This window comes from Haliotis rubra, unplaced genomic scaffold, assembly GCF_003918875.1.
Source record: "Haliotis rubra isolate DU_JTF1 unplaced genomic scaffold, ASM391887v1 Scf361, whole genome shotgun sequence".
Taxonomy (NCBI): domain Eukaryota; kingdom Metazoa; phylum Mollusca; class Gastropoda; order Lepetellida; family Haliotidae; genus Haliotis; species Haliotis rubra.
In genome coordinates, this window is record NW_025767037.1 from 495936 (window position 1) to 514095 (window position 18160).

General features: G+C 42.3%; 1 protein-coding gene across 1 annotated transcript in view; it reads left to right on the plus strand.

Moving 5' to 3' along the window:
- Positions 1 to 18160, plus strand: part of LOC124285523 (sodium/bile acid cotransporter 7-B-like) — a 71779-nt gene that overhangs the window by 49339 nt on the left and 4280 nt on the right. The window contains exons 7-9 of the mRNA XM_046721762.1: positions 2852 to 3000; positions 8797 to 8897; positions 12149 to 12274. Coding sequence (XP_046577718.1) covers positions 2852 to 3000; positions 8797 to 8897; positions 12149 to 12274 — 376 coding nt within the window. The remainder of the gene's footprint in view (positions 1 to 2851; positions 3001 to 8796; positions 8898 to 12148; positions 12275 to 18160) is intronic.

Here is an 18160-nt window from a genome sequence, read left to right on the forward strand (position 1 = left end):
CAAGAGAAAAAAAAATGGTTTTGGACAACATTTTGTCATACTCACTCCAGCAGTCCAACATCCATGGAAGGTATGGCCAGACCCCAGACCTTTGGTTCAATGAAGACATCAGGGACGTGACAGGAAGACATGAGTGCAGCTGACCACCCACTACTCATCTAAGAACTTTGAAACTTCCCATCCTACCCCTTTATTGCTTCGAAATTGTTCAGGACATTTACTGTCACCCATTAACCAGTTGTAAAATGATACCATTTCATGTATTACTGTATGGCATCTGATACTAGAGAGTAATATGTGTTACAGTTTTTGAAATTGTAAATTTTCTCTGAGTGTCTTCTTGTTTTTTAAAGTGTGAATGTATATTGCTGTTATGTCTCTGGCCTATGTTTATATTCTGTTTGCTACATGGACAGGAGGTACAAGTTGACAATCATGGAAATGGTGTAGTCCTTTGTTGGCAAGCAGCTGTTCATTTTGCTGTGTCATGAATCTGAAACATTTATCTGACGTGGGTATAGCCTGTGCTATCCAACTGATTATGTACTTAATGTAAGTGAAACCGCTTGATAATTGAAGCTATGATGGTTCTGAAATTAGGTTTGTTCAGAGGAAGCATTTAGACTTTGCAATTATTTGTGCAGATATTTAAAAAACAACACGGTGTGATATTATTCAGATTCATGACAATCAAGCTCTTCTGAAAGGGAGGTAAATCTTGATGGTTTCTTGTATGGTCTGGTCCTGTTTGTTTTAGAAAAGCTCCTGTCTTCTATATTGTAAACTATACTTCATCAAGGACATTGTAACATGGTTGTTAGGGAAACGATTAATGTGGCAGCCTAGTCCAGTATCGTAGTGGTTAAGACATGTGATAATAATGCACAAGATCTAGGTTCAATTCACCACTTCACTAGACACTTTGGCCATGCTTCTAAATTGTCTCTGAATACTTTTCTTCACCCTGTAAACAGTATTTGCTAATCGAACCAAAATACTGAGTTCCGATTTAGCACATTGTGCCAATGTGTGATGCTTTTTTCTGGTGCCCCCAGACATGATGTTGGTGGAATATTGCATAAAGTGGAGTAAAACCATGATTGCTCACTACAAGGGCTGGCTGTGTTAGTTTTATGCCAAACATTCATAGAGTTGGTTTATGAAAACCTTTTCAACATATTAGCCTCCAAGGTCCACACATTTCGGCCAACAATGCTGAAGTGTCTGGACTGAACTGATGTAAGAAGACTTCCACATTATTACAATATACCACACTTAAATGTTTTTAAGTTTGGCAAGACATGGATTGGTCACAGATCTGGGGAATATGGAGGATATTTAATCAGGCCAAAGGCACATTGATGCATTACAGACTTGGCAACAACATACTTGTCCATAGCTTCATTGTCCTGGTGAAACACCACATCTTTTGTCAGTTTTCTACCACATTTACCCTTCTTATTGTAATGTAGTTGCCCGAGCAGATCAGTATAGTATATGTGGTCTGTCAGGCCACCTGCATTAAGGATTCATGACATTGTCGACTGATTGAACAAATTTTGCCTTCTTCAGACGATTGAAGTTCCCATATCATTGATTGTTGTGTAATCCCTGGCTGATAGTGCTGAACTCAGAGATTGTTGTGTAATCTCTGGCTGATAGTGCTGAACTCAGAGATTGTTGTGTAATGTTTGGCTGATAGTGCTGAACTCAGAGATTGTTGTGTAATCTCTGGCTGATAGTGCTGAACTCAGAGATTGTTGTGTAATGTTTGGGTGATAGTGCTGAACTCAGAGATTGTTGTGTAATCTCTGGCTGATAGTGCTGAACTCAGAGATTGTTGTGTAATCTCTGGCTGATAGTGCTGAACTCAGAGATTGTTGTGTAATCTCTGGCTGATAGTGCTGAACTCAGAGATTGTTGTGTAATCTCTGGTTGATAGTGCTGAACTCAGAGATTGTTGTGTAATCTCTGGCTGATAGTGCTGAACTCAGAGATTGTTGTGTAATCTCTGGCTGATAGTGCTGAACTCAGAGATTGTTGTGTAATCTCTGGCTGATAGTGCTGAACTCAGAGATTGTTGTGTAATCTCTGGCTGATAGTGCTGAACTCAGAGATTGTTGTGTAATCTCTGGCTGATAGTGCTGAACTCAGAGATTGTTGTGTAATCTCTGGCTGATAGTGCTGAACTCAGAGATTGTTGTGTAATCTTTGGCTGATAGTGCTGAACTCAGAGATTGTTGTGTAATCTCTGGCTGATAGTGCTGAACTCAGAGATTGTTGTGTAATCTCTGGCTGATAGTGCTGAACTCAGAGATTGTTGTGTAATCTTGGGCTGATAGTGCTGAACTCAGAGATTGTTGTGTAATCCCTGGCTGATAGTGCTGAACTCAGAGATTGTTGTGTAATCTCTGGCTGATAGTGCTGAACTCAGAGATGGTTGTGTAATGTTTGGGTGATAGTGCTGAACTCAGAGATTGTTGTGTAATCTCTGGCTGATAGTGCTGAACTCAGAGATTGTTGTGTAATCTTGGGCTGATAGTGCTGAACTCAGAGATTGTTGTGTAATCTTGGGCTGATAGTGCTGAACTCAGAGATTGTTGTGTAATCTTGGGCTGATAGTGCTGAACTCAGAGATTGTTGTGTAATCTTGGGCTGATAGTGCTGAACTCAGAGATTGTTGTGTAATCTTTGGCTGATAGTACTGAACTCAGAGATTGTTGTGTAATCTCAGTTCAGAGATGCATACTGATTTGTAAACATGTTCAACAGCTGATGATCAATGCGAGAAGTGTGTATCCTATATTCTGAGTGATATTCCTGTGATCATTTCCTTTGTTTTCCTGTGCAGGTAGGATCAACTGCACATGTCCCGGTCAGCACTATCTTCGTACAGCTGTCCTCCACAGTGGTTCTGCCTCTGGCCCTAGGACAGATGTTGCGGGCTGCGTATAAACGAAAGCTGGAGAGAAACAAGATACCCTTTGGAGCTATTGGAAGGTTGTTACAGAAATGATAAATGATACTTTTATGTTTGTACCTTGCAGAATTTTCAGACTTAAAGGTCACATGCAACCAAAAAATAAAACATAATTAAAACACAATTATCACTAATTCATGACATATAATATACATTGCTGGATATGAAAAAACATAAAAACAAAATTATAAGCATACAATTGCAAATCAAAAGTGCAATATTTTGTACTTGGGGTGTACTTCCCAAGAAACGAAGCAGCCGGGATACCGAACCCAGTCAGAGCGGGTGGGTGTGCACTCAAGTGTAACGGCTGGTTCATTTGCGTATGCCCTCACGGCTCATTGTGTGTATATATAGAGATGTTGGGTTTTGTAAATACATGCTCGTTTTTTGTGTATAACAATTTGCAATCAACAGACATCATAACATGTCATGTGTACAAGTATCACACCTGCCTGTCTGTGTAATTACATAATGTGACAGCGACCGAACTCGGGCCATAAATCAATGCGTTTTGTTTATGGTGTATAGCCTGATAGGTGTTAAGTTCAAATTGCATGTGGTCAGTGATTGAAATTGTGTATTGAATATTGTCATTAGCAGACGGGCAGGCAGACACATAGGTGCCAATAAAACAGACTTTGAGTTTTGTCTGTGACAACGACATATCTATATCACAGTTAGAAATTCTGTTGACGCTAAATAATGACATTGCTTTTAAGTATCAAACTGAGAAAGTGACTCGGTAAGAAGAACGTGTGGTGAAATAGACAAATGAAATTATATAAACAGTTAAATCGGTAATCTACTGTAATAACATATAAAAAGCTCGCGCCTGTGAAATATCAACAAAACATTAGAAAAATAGCTCACACCAAAGCCTCCACCGAATTTACCGGACAACCCGCTTCCAAGCTCTGCGAACCTATTTCACTGCGCATGTGCTATGAGCGCAGCCCAGCTGTTGAAACCAATTGAATTCCCCCAAGCGCTTGGGGAAAGTTAGTGAATTGTTTGAACTACGATTTCGCATGGTTTTTTTCATCGCGTTATTTTTCAACTTTATAAGTTGAATTTGCATTTTTGATGATTTGTTTCGGTAAGTCCATACCGAAAAGTATCAGAATCTGCAAAGTTGTGTTTTATGTTGCATGTAACCTTTAAACTAATTTTGTTATGTTGAGATGATAAGGGAAGGTGAGTGGAAACTATTGTCTTAACTCCACTTGTCGTCATTGTTTAAAGGTATAATCATATGTGTATATGTTCAGACACTTCATTGTTTTCACATGGATTGAAATCACATGCTTCAAATAATTTCAAAATTGCCATATGTCAAGACTCATTTGTCAGTAATAAAATATGGTTTCGTCTTGAACATATACACTACCAAAAACTTACCAAACTTGTTTAATTGGAGCTATCTTTGAGGTGTACATTTACAATACTGTGGTATTGCATCTGAATGCATCATCTAATCCTGAAATATTACACCAAGCCTGAACAGCATGTGGTGGAGGAGCAGATGCCAGTGTTGCTTGGCCCATGCTTCAATAACCAGACAGAATGGTGAATTGTGGGTAAGACAGAAGGGGGATGTCAATATTCCAAGTTGAGTGGCATACCAGGTTAACCAAACTTGTCTATGATCAGTCAAGGGTAATGGCAGGCAAACTGATGTTGTTTTGAATGGACATTTGACTGGCCTGAGGTCCGCGGACTTTGTGTCCTGTCATTTTTCCATTTTCTGCAATTACCAGCAGACATTTTGAAGTGGAAGATAACAATTCCAGATGACATGATTCCAAGATAAGGCATGCAGACATTGGCCTGACCAACTATTGGCAGCTGTGTCCCATGCTTATTTCACTAACAGTGATACAATTTGTTCAGTTGACTCCAGGTTTTACATTATGCTTCAGTGTCATCCTGTACTGTAAAGGACAAGAGACTTCTCGGTCTTGCAGTTCCTGCCATGTGAGACTGATCAGTTGTGTACCTCTGTCTCAGTCTCACTGCAGGTGGCCTGTCCATGTTACGTGATGTAAACACATAAACAGAAGCAATGGTGTCCTGGGAGAGTACACAACTGCAGCTAGCAATACACGGGTTGTTCACGATCACCAATCAGCTGTATGAATATCTTGATGAAAATCAAGGCTATTTTGTAGGCCTCAATCTATAATCAGTGCAACAACTAAGGCTTTATGTATTTAGACATGACAGGTGGAGATGAAGCCATTCTTTTCAATAAATACACCTAATGGAACCTGAGATAATATGATGCAAGGTGTAAAATGATTTAGTGCCACTTGTAGTGTTGTTGGGAGATTGTGGCAGAGTTTCAAAACTACAGGAACTGTTGCTTGTGATCTAGCACATGGTCAAGATAGCAAGCCAAATAACAGTGTGTCAAAAGTTACATGTCCAGTCTAGAATTTGCCAGGGATATGTTTACACATTCCGTTTGATAAGTACTGATAAGGTATAACACACATGGATAGATTGTCAGTCTTCGAAGATTGTCCTGTTTGTGTTCGAGGTTTATTTCTTAATGGTAACCTGGAACAAGAACTGATGGAATTTCACTGAAATTAGTGTGTGCTAAACCTTCCTGAAAGCATGATTTCATAAGTTTACTGATATTGGCAGTCGGAATTGGCCACATGATTCAATCAGCTGAAGGTACATAGTTGTACAGGTACAGCTGACATGTGTGTTTGATGGTAGATGTCCATGTATCTATTCCCAGCTGACATGTGTGTTTGATGGTAGATGTCCATGTATCTAGCCCAGCTGATGTGTGTGTTTGATGGTAGATGTCCATGTATCTAGCCCAGCTGATGTGTGTGTTTGATGGTAGATGTCCATGTATCTGTCCCAGCTGACGTGTGTGTTTGATGGTAGATATCCACTTATCTAGCCCAGCTGACATGTATGTTTGATGGTAGATATCCATGTGTCCCCTAGCTGACATGTGTGTTAGATGGTAGATGTCCATGTGTCCCCCAGCTGACGTGTGTTTTTGATGGTAGATGTCCATGTATCTAGCCCAGCTGACATGTGTGTTTGATGGTAGATATCCACGTATCTATCCCAGCTGACATGTGTGTTAGATGGTAGATGTCCATGTGTCCCCCAGCTGACGTGTGTGTTAGATGGTAGATGTCCATGTATCTATCCCAGGATGTCCATGTGTCCCCCAGCTGACATGTGTGTTTGATGGTAGATGTCCATGTATCTAGCCCAGCTGACATGTGTGTTACATGGTGTGTGTATCTAGCCCAGCTGATGTGTTAGATGGTCCATGTATCTAGCCCAGCTGACATGTGTGTTTGATGGTAGATGTCCATGTATCTAGCCCAGCTGACATGTGTGTTAGATGGTAGATGTCCATGTGTCCCCCAGCTGACATGTGTGTTTGATGGTAGATGTCCATTTATCTAGCCCAGCTGACATGTGTGTTTGATGGTAGATGTCCATGTATCTATTCCCAGCTGACATGTATGTTTGATGGTAGATGTCCATGTATCTAGCCCAGCTGACATGTGTGTTTCATGGTAGATATCCACGTATCTAGCCCAGCTGACGTGTGTGTTTGATTGTAGATGTCTATGTGTCCCCCAGCTGACGTGTGTTAGATGGCAGATTTTCATGTATCTGTCCCTGCTGACGTGTGTTTGATTGAAGATGTCCGTGTATCTAACCCAGCTGACGTGTGTGTTAGATGGTAGATATCCATGTGTCCCCCAGCTGACATGTGTGTTTGATGGTAGATGTCCATGTATCAAGCCCAGCTGACATGTGTGTTTGATGGTAGATGTCCATGTGTCTAGCCCGGCTGACATGTGTGTTTGATGGTAGATGTGCATGTATCTAGCCCAGCTGACATGTGTGTTTGATGGTAGATGTGCATGTATCTAACCCAGCTGACGTGTGTGTTAGATGGTAGATATCCATGTGTCCCCCAGCTGACATGTGTGTTTGATGGTAGATGTCCATGTATCAAGCCCAGCTGACATGTGTGTTTGATGGTAGATGTCCATGTGTCTAGCCCAGCTGACATGTGTGTTTGATGGTAGATGTGCATGTATCTAGCCCAGCTGACATGTGTGTTTGATAGTAGATGTCCATGTGTCTAGCCCAGCTGACATGTGTGTTTGATGGTAGATGTCCATGTGTCTAACTCAGCTGACGTGTGTGTTTGATGGTAGATGTCCATGTGTCTCACCCAGCTGACGTGTGTGTTTGATGGTAGATGTCCATGTGTCTAACCCAGCTGACGTGTGTGTTTGATTGTAGATGTCCATGTGTCTAGCCCAGCTGATGTGTGTGTTTGATGGTAGATGTCCATGTATCAAGCCCAGCTGACATGTGTGTTTGATGGTAAATGTCCATGTGTCTAGCCCAGCTGACATGTGTGTTTGATGGTAGATGTGCATGTATCTAGCCCAGCTGACATGTGTGTTTGATGGTAGATGTGCATGTGTCTAGCCCAGCTGACATGTGTTTGATGGTAGATGTCCATGAATCTAGCCCAGCTGACATGTGTGTTTGATGGTAGATATCCATGTGTCTAGCCCAGCTGACATGTGTGTTTGATGGTAGATGTCCATGTATCTAGCCCAGCTGACATGTGTGTTTGATGGTAGATGTCCATGTATCTAGCCCAGCTGACATGTGTGTTTGATGGTAGATGTCCATGTGTCTAACCCAGCTGACGTGTGTGTTTGATGGTAGATGTCCATGTGTCTTACCCAGCTGACATGTGTGTTTGATGGTAGATGTCCATGTGTCTAGCCCAGCTGAGATGTGTGTTTGATGGTAGATGTCCATGTATCTAGCCCATGGTTTGAGATGTCCATGTATCTAGCCCAGCTGACGTGTGTGTTTGATGGTAGATGTCCATGTATCTAGCCCAGCTGACATGTGTGTTTGATGGTAGATGTCCATGTATCTAGCCCAGCTGACATGTGTGTTTGATGGTAGATGTCCATGTATCTAGCCCAGCTGACATGTGTGTTTGATGGTAGATGTCCATGTATCTAGCCCAGCTGACATGTGTGTTTGATGGTAGATGTCCATGTATCTAGCCCAGCTGACATGTGTGTTTGATGGTAGATGTCCATGTATCTGTCCCAGCTGACGTGTGTTTGATGGTAGATGTCCATGTATCTAGCCCAGCTGACATGTGTGTTTGATGGTAGATGTCCATGTATCTAGCCCAGCTGACATGTGTTTGATGGTAGATGTCCATGTATCTAGCCCAGCTGACATGTGTGTTAGATGGTAGATGTCCATGTATCTAGCCCAGCTGACATGTGTGTTAGATGGTAGATGTCCATGTATCTAGCCAAGCTGACATGTGTGTTTGATGGTAGATGTCCATGTGTCCCCCAGCTGACATGTGTGTTTGATGGTAGATGTCCATGTATCTAGCCCAGCTGACATGTGTTTGATGGTAGATGTCCATGTATCTATTCCCAGTAGACATGTGTGTTAGATGGTAGATGTCCATGTATCTAGCCCAGCTGACATGTGTGTTTGATGGTAGATGTCCATGTATCTAGCCCAGCTGACATGTGTGTTAGATGGTAGATGTCCATGTGTCTAGCCCAGCTGACATGTGTGTTTGATGGTAGGTGTCCATGTATCTAGCCCAGCTGATGTGTGTTTGATGGTAGATGTCCATGTATCTAGCCCAGCTGACATGTGTGTTAGATGGTAGATGTCCATGTATCTAGCCCAGCTGACGTGTGTTTGATGGTAGATGTCCATGTATCTAGCCCAGCTGACATGTGTGTTTGTCTCCACAGTGTGGTGCTCCTGCTTGTCATCTACACCACCTTCTGTGACACGTTCTCCCACAGGGACATCAACGTGGACGAGATGAGCTTAGTATCAGTTGTTCTGTTAGGTATGTATTTGCAGAACAATCGTTATGAACCTACACAGGTACCATAGGTTTAATCGGTAAGCTGGTATGTTGTCCAGTAGAGATGATGGTACATGCACTATCTAAAGATTGAGGTATTTCAAAGAATGAAAACTTATGGTGAGTTTCTAATACATAGGAAGTTTTATTTCAATTATTACTTTGCATTAGGGCTGCGCAATATAACCGGTTTACCAGTATATTTACCGGTTCAGACATGAAATCGATACGTATTGCGATACCCGGATCGAAAACTGTTTTTTCGACATGCATTCGGAAAACTTCGTAACACTCAGAAATCTTTGGATATTAACATTTTTCACACCGGAAATCAAGTTAAGTTCGGTTTGAAGTTGTGTTCTTAATTTTTGCTCAAGTATTTCGCAAAGTTTCTGATCTGAACGTTCTATATTTACTCATTAATGACCAGTGATCCCTGATATGTCCTGACCAGGTCAAGTTGCTGTCTAAAATCTCGGGGCATTTTTGATAGTGGAGAAACTAGTTCAAACTAGTAACCACTGTGTTGATGTTTCCTTGTTTCCTTCATTTTAACATGATTAAAAGTTTTTATTAAAGCTTAATCAAGCATAGTGATTTTGTTGTCTTTTTGCTTTATAAATCAAGCATTAACTCGATTATAAGTAAGTTTTGGTGAAAAAATATTCTTGCAATATATTGCAATACGTATCGCAATATATGCTTTCGAATCGCAATATATCGCAATATGAAAATTCTCTGCAATACCCACCCCTACTTTGCATGCATGGAGTTCTCACTAGGAATTCTACTTCCATTTTGGAAACTGATTATTTGTAATTTTTATTAAAGGTTTGTGCAAAAGCTACTGAAAAATCTGTTTTACTTCAAAAAAATCTGCTGTAGTTAGTTTCAGTTACTGTCATATGGTTAGCTATTTATTGGCTGTGACATTTCCATGAATACTTATGGAAAAAGTATCGCAAGACACCTTATTTTTCATAGTATCAAAATGTTACAATTTACCAAAGCAAAGTAACTTATCAAACCTCTAATTTAACTTACTATTGGGATTAATTGACCCTCAAGGCATAATTAAAATGCTAAAAGAGTGAAAAAAATGTTGTTGTTTTTAGGGAAGCCTACATGGCCAAAACTGATTCATTTTGTAGAGCTGATAACTGTGGTTGTATTCTGTCAAGAAGTCTGGTAATTTTCAAGATTCATGCCTACAATCTTCAATATCACATAAGTATCAATAACCGAGCACAATGTCAGTATCTAGTGTAACCCATGCCTACAATCTTCAATATCACATAAGTATCAATAACCGAGCACAATGTCAGTATCTAGTGTAACCCATGCCTACAATCTTCAATATATCACATAAGGCCGAAAGCACAATGTCAGTATCTAGTGTAACCCATGCCTACAATCTTCAATATCACATAAGTATCAATAATAACCTGTCAGTATCTAGTTGTATTCAATAATATCACATAAGTATCTGTCAAATGTCTCAAGTATCTAGTGTAACCCATGCCTACAATCTTCAATATCACATAAGTATCAATAACCGAGCACAATGTCAGTATCTAGTGTAACCCATGCCTACAATCTTCAATATCACATAAGTATCAATAAATTGAGCACAATGTCAGTATCTAGTGTAACCCATGCCTACAATCTTCAATATCACATAAGTATCAATAACCGAGCACAATGTCAGTATCTAGTGTAACCCATGCCTACAATCTTCAATATCACATAAGTATCAATAACCGAGCACAATGTCAGTATCTAGTGTAACCCATGCCTACAATCTTCAATATCACATAAGTATCAATAACCGAGCACAATGTCAGTATCTAGTGTAACCCATGCCAACTGCAATGGAATGGCATGCTTGACCCTCCTCCTCGTTGACTGTATCGTAGGTTGAATTTGAAATTAAGGCATTGCATTCCATTCTTGATGGAAGGCTTGTTCCAATAATTCAAGATTTTGTGTGATGATCTCAAGTTTACAGTCACGTGAGAGGTACCCCACACCATCAGTGAATCCCTGCCAAATGGTATTGCATTGTGCATTGTTGACTTGAATGTTGGCAGTCCTTATTGTCATTAGTTGGCTGATATTTTCTTGAAAATTGGCTAAATAATGGATGACAACTATTATCTCTTGCAGTAGTCCTCAATAACATGCCAGCATTCCGCATACCAATAACTTACCATCTTTGAGCAGTTGTCAGTTTCGGAAGCCCCATGTTACAAAATCAATAGTTTTTCAAAGTTATCAAGCTGGAAAACATTTTTCTGAAACTTGATATGTACACTCGCGTAACCTTGATTTGTGGATATAAAGGAATGCGGCGAAATTCATATTTTAAATGCATGATTTCATTTTGTATACGCACTGATTAGTTTATTCATTTATTCAGCAAATTGAAAATGCCTAATATTCCACTCGTGTATGAAACGTTTGTTTACGGAAGCCATTTGCAATCATCACCCATTCGTGTGCCCACAAAATGTGACGTCACCTTGTTTCGTGGATTACGTAGTCGGTTACTTTATACCACTATGTACGACATAACACGGCAGTAAGTATTGACACCAAGGAAAGCAGACAACGAGAAGTGCGAAGGCTGGAGCTAACGGTATCTTTTTTACTTGAAATTTTGTAAAAATAAAATTTGGTAATGGTAATTAGTGATCTGGGGCTATTTATCTCAATGCTGGACAATTACATTTAGTGTACTTGTGTGTAATGCAGAGATTCGGAACCTTTTTGTCAGCTAGGCGTGGCATTGTATGTACATCAAAAGTACCGCTTCGTGACGTCAGTCGAGACTTAATTTACGAGCTAGCATGATAATTTCCGCGATCCACGAATCAAGGTTATCCACGAATTTAGGTTACGGTTCTGTACTTAATGACGAGTACATGCATTGCATGTAATACTCGTACTTATTCATAGCAGGTGTGTATCTAAAATCAATGTATGGTTCGCCCAAAGGGTCAAAATAATCAAAAACTCAATATGAATGGGTATATGGGTATTAAAAACATATGTGTTGCAATACTTTTTTACTGTATATAGTTATCATGATGCACGTGACATGGTGGACAATCTTAAGCTTCCAGGCTGACCGGTTGTTAACAAACCAAAGTCTTACTATTTTGTTTTCTTGTTTTTCAGAGTGCTTTGCTTTTTAAACAATGTGGTAATTGATGATGTCATTTACTTTTCAGTAATCGTGCTTCAAGCTGGCCTGATGATGTTAGTTTTTGCTGTGTCAAAATGCTCCTTTCTTGGACTACAGCCAGCTGATACTGTGGCTCTGGTGTTCTGTTGTACGCATAAGTCCTTGACTCTAGGTATATATCAGTTTCTAAACATCAAAATGGCTCTATCTCTGGTAATTTACTGTAGTCAGTGTTTCAAACAATAAGTTTCAGAGATATCGGTGGATCCTCGTTAATAACTGAACAAGGCCAATTAGTCCATATTTTAAAAGGCTCATATGCCCTGTTAAAATAACTAGACCGTACAGGTTTCTTAACCAAATAAAACCAAAAATAATTATTTTTCCGTATCCTGACTCATGCTTAATTGCTTGTCTCCTTCTTGCGAGCTATAGTGGAACACTTGAATCCCCTTTTGAAGCTCCCTTAAAAAAAGCGGACGTAAAATCACTCACCCCAAAAGTAGCCTTCCTTTGATATTTGGCGCCAAAACCGTCACATGATCAGACATGCTCTTCACTCTCTCCGAATATGAGCCCGACACCCGGATCTACAGGGAAATCCAGAGTGCCATGAGGGGAGGTTGGTTCCTCTCTATTGGCCGGTTTGAAGGAGGCCATATTGATGAACATGTGTCCGCCTAAAGAGATTTTCTGAGGCAACATAGAAAAGATTGTGAACATTATTCAGGAGAAAATAATAGAATAATAATAACCAAAAATGATAATTTTCCTTATCCTGACTCATGCTAGATCTTTGTTGCTTATCTCCCTTCTCCTTCGAACGGTTAAGTGGAAACTTGAATCCCTTTCAGTTCCCTGAAGCGAACGTACAATCACTTACCCTGGAGCTGCCTCCCATGCCTTTCCCGCCAAAAGCACCCACGTGACCATAAGGCATGCAGTCCTCACTCTCTCCTTAATTGCCCAAGTGAACGGTTGGGCGGTATATTCAGGGTCCCTTTTGCGGCTTATAATGCTTTTTACTTTGGATATTTAACTCAATTTTTGCCGTGAATGTGTTATTTAGGCTATTATTCATATTTATGGAAATTGTTGTGTAAATTTCGACTAATTTGTATGATTTTCACTCCATTCCAGGTGACTGTCTGTTTACATGATCTTTGTGTAAACAATGATATTATCACGTCTCAACGCTTGATTCACACATTGGTTGCTCAATTGTGTCTGGAATCCTGTTTGATATTCTCAACATGTATTTATTATACACATTTGTATGATTTTTGGAATTCGTTGAAATCTTTAAACTTATCCTATCTCACGGTATGCACCTCTCTCTTCTACTTTGACCCATATGTGGAAAGTAGAAGGCTGTTGGCTAAGTTGAATCAAATCTTTCGGCCTCTGTCCCACCTGACCTCTGCCCCCACTCCGATAGCATGACCTGTCAATCATCTCCATAAGATGAGATCGCTCAGATGATCATGTGACATCCCATTACTGTCATTCTCTTTCTTGTTGCCCACTGGTGTGGACCTGTGTTATGCTCTGTCTGCCACTCGTCTCTACTTTTCATCATGAGGAAAGTGTTCAATCTTCCTGGAAGAGATGACACTGTGACAATTATAGAATTGTTTTTCCCTGCCTCTGATCCTCACACACTGTGCGTTGATTGTATCGGATGGTGTGACGGGCCTCACTGTTGCTCTTATTGTGCCAGTTTGGAAGCGTTCTCCATTATCATGTGGCAGACAGAAATCGTCGGAGGCTTTCCAAGGGTCCATCTTCATCTCAACTTTCGAAGCGAGATTGTCCGTACCAAACAGCTCGCCATTTATCACTATCACCGGACGCTCTCACATAGGGAAGAAAAGGCCAGTGCACCATTTCACTTCAGTTCACCGCTCTCGCTCGGTACAACTCATTACCCCAGTGCGCCGCTTCGATTGGATCAACACTTCTGCCCAGTGTGCCTTTTCGATTGGAACAACGATTCAACCTTGTGAACTGTTTTTTCGATTGAACAACTTTTCAGTCCAGTAAACCATTACTGTATAGTATGGCGTTTTAGATGAGTGCACCGGTCCTGATTGACTCAGCGCTTTAGATCAGCCGAACCAAATCACTTGACCAAACCGGATCACAGTACTGAACAAGATCACCTTTCCTAATCTGTGCCTAAATTTTCGAAGCTCTCTTAGAGCTAAGATAGTTGTATGTTAATGAATGGCACTTACAACTATCTAAGCGCTAAGAGAGCTTCGAAAATCTAGGCCCAGATCGTCGAACCGACCTAGATCTCAGAACTGATCCTGGTCGACGAACCACACCAGATCGCTGCTCCAACAGTATATGCCGATCCGACAGTGTTCGCCGAACTATCAGCATTCACCGATTCATCTGATTCCCTCTATGCACCTACTGTCAACATGACTTTGTTTGCTAGTTCGCAAACTATGTTACCTACAGTGATTTTTTCTACTACGAGTTTACCTTCAACAATTCTTCCAACTTCCGTGTTGATACCTCATTTCTGCAGTTTCTACCATTGCTCAGCTTGGCTTTGGGGTTACGCTTCATGCTTCTGCGGTATCTATGTACGGACAGAGCGTTCACTCCAATGCGGCGCTTTCATTCAGTTCGGTGCTTCAGAGTGTACCTTGGGTTTTGATTGGCTTGTCTCTACACACCAATGCGCCGCTTCAATCCCATGTTTCCTACTAGTACGCCACTCGTATCCAGAGCGCTGCTCTCTTATGTATCAACGCTTCCATCCAGTGCGGCACTTCCAGTTAGTGCATTGTTTCTGCTGGTTGTACAGAGGTAGTAGTTATGTCAGTAGCACAGGCCTCTAAATTATGATGGCTATTGACGATCCTGGATCGTCAAAATTCCTCCGTCATCTACCTTCCGATCTTCATCTTTGATGAATGATTCGATTCAACGAATCTACCTTTCGACGAAGATACATCACTGCTGGTACCACACGCAGAAACTTGACCAACACTTCTTTTGGCGAACCATACGTTCCTGCGATCACTGATTATATGACCTTCATCACTCTGTGTACAATGTGACTGTCCTGTAGATTGACTGATAATCTCCGTGCCATGAACCTACTACATTCAGCACTTCTTCAGTACTGTGAAGGAAGCTTGGCTAATCGAACGTATCCTATCTCAGGAGAGATCCCATCTTCAGTGGCAGTAGTTGCTGGGCCTTCTGACATCAGCTCAAGCCCCAACATACAGAGGCCATCTCCAGCTTTGGCTGATACAGCGATTTATACTCTCGTATCTCGAGGCCGACAACTGAACCCGAAGGAATTGATTCTCCTTTCAGTACCGCTTCGTCCAGTCCTTCAGTGATCGCTCGATGAACAGAATGTCTGCGCTTGAGTTCTATGGTACCCCTAACTTCTGTTGACGTCAGTTCAAGCTTTGACTCTCAGGGGATAGCTTTAACTACGGCCTCTCCAATTTGTGTGTGTCCGCACATCAGGATCAGCCTCCCTCACACATTGATCTCTCTTCTTCCAGCGCTCCATCCCCATCTTCAGTGGTGGTTGGACGAGTTCAATGTTTGTGGCGGAGTCTCTTTAAGGCCGTTTGCTCCAGTACATCACCTGTACGTAGACGCCTCTCTACATGGGTAGGGAGCTCACCTTCTCGATCAGCAGGTGGTTCCGCAGACCACACGTGTCACATCAACGTTCTGGAGCTCAGGGCAGTGATTCTAGCGATCACTCATTGGCAACACCTGTTGCTTTTGATTTTATCGGACAATGCTGCAGTCGTGTGGCACATCAATCGAATGGGATCCACAGGGTCTCCTCAGCTTCTTCAGTGGACAAAACAGTTTGTCCACTTAGTGGACTCTCTGAGCATCACGGTCCAGGCCAATCACATCCCAGGGGTGAAGAACGTCATTGCAGATTCTCTGTCCCGTCCGGTTCGACCATCCCGCAGGTGTTCGCATGTGTGCTTTCAGATGTCGAACCCAATAGTGGATCTGTTTGCTACCTGCTTCGGTCATCAGCTTCCAATGTTCGTCTCCACGATCCCGGATCCTTTGGCCTGGGAATATGATGCTCTAGCCAGCCATTGGGACGACTTGAACGCGTATGTGTTTCCACCAGTGGCTCTACTTCCATGCATAGTGCTCAAGTTACGCATGACACAGCGACACACTGATTTTGGTCGCACCTTTTTGGCCGGCCAGAAGTTGGGTTTGTAGACCTGCAAGACTTGGCCGATCCAAATCCAGTACCACTTCCTGATCGCGTCGATCTTCTGGTTCATCCTCACTCCGATCAGCTGCACTGGTCTCCGCTCACGCTCCATCTTCACGCCTGACGCATTTACATAAATCGCTAACTGCAAAGGGATATTCCAAGCGAGTCACTACGGCGATTACCACGGTGCACCGACCTTCCACCAGGTCACTCTATGATGACAAATGGAAGAATTTTGAAGCGTACTGCAAGGCGAAGGGTATTGTATTTCCCACAACAGCATCGCCGCAGATGGTCGCGGAGTACCTCCAGCATCCTAGAACTTCCAAGAAATTGGAGGGTTCTACCTTGTCTACGTACCTGTTCGCGCTTAACACAGTTATTGCGCCGGCTATGGGTGTGAAGGTGTCAACTGTCCCTGAGCTCCAGTCTCTCCTCAGATCTTACAAAGTTGCTGATCAATCCCGGAAGTTCCGGCCACAAGCCTGGGACCTCACCTCACCTCTAAACCATCTCACGTCAGAGGAATACAAACCCCTGGCGGAGAAGGATTTCGAGAATGTCACATTTAAGACTTTCTTCCTCCTGGCTCTTGCGATCCATCCTCACACCCAGCAGGTTTCCATATACATACATGGAACATATTACGCACTATTTGAAGAGAAGAGGGTACTCCGCCAGAGCAGTTAAAACAGTGCTAACAAAGGGTTCTCGGCCATGAAAGGAACGCACCCACAAGTAGCTGACTACCTGTGTCATCTGAGGGCTACTAGACACCTAGCTACTGCTGCTAGAATGTCAGAAATCCACGCCCTCAACTTCGGCCGTACGAGATTCGACACTGGACAGCGTGCTGCAGTCCATCTAGACATTAGATGGGACGTCATCGCTAAGAATCAGCTGCCTGGCCAACTGGATCGTCAGTTCTATGTTCTGGCACTATCAACCATCTTGGGTCCAGACGATACACAAGATCTATCCTTATGCCCGGTCAGAGCCTTGGAAGTCTACTTAGACAGGACTGCTGTGAGGAGGAGGAAGTTCAAGCATCTAAACTGACGGGCAAAAGTTAGTATAACGTTTTCAATTTGGTTTGGGGAAATTGAGCATGTCTAAATTCCAATGAAACATCCAAAGCAAACATTGTCAAAGTCACGAGAATATTGCAGAATGGTAGTGATGTCAGTAGATGTAGTCACGTGACCCCTAGCACGAGAAAAAGGTATAACATGTAATCTTTGAAAATCACGAACATGCACGTGCACCAGTCGGGTAGAAATGGGATGGATACATGCTGGCATATCACAGTAACTGAAAGCACATGCAAAAATGCCGGGCTGACACAAATTCAGCGAGAGCAAGCCATTGAATGCGATATGGAGCTACCCAAGCTCATCTTGCCAGAACGCTCGGGCTGTACCCCAGCAACAATCTCCAGGCTGTTCACACGTTATCGAATACTGGTAGCACTCAAGACAGGCCGAAGTGGACGGCCACGGGTCACTACACCCATAGAAGACCGCTACATCCGGACTATCCATCTCCGAACAGGTTCGCGGACGGCAACGCCGACGGCGGCTACAGCACTCTGGCATCGTGATCAGTCGCCGCACAGTGACCGAAGATTGAGATTAGCTGGTATAAGGGCTTACCGCCTTTCCGCTGAATGGTCCTGACCCTCAGACATCGCCAAAACAGACAGCGGTGGGCAAGGCAAGTTTACAGGTGGCAAGTCCGAGATTGGCTTAACGTGTTCTCTTTTCCGATGAAAGCCGTTTCACCCTTTACAAGTGCGGATGGCAAAGAACGGGTATATCGCGGGAC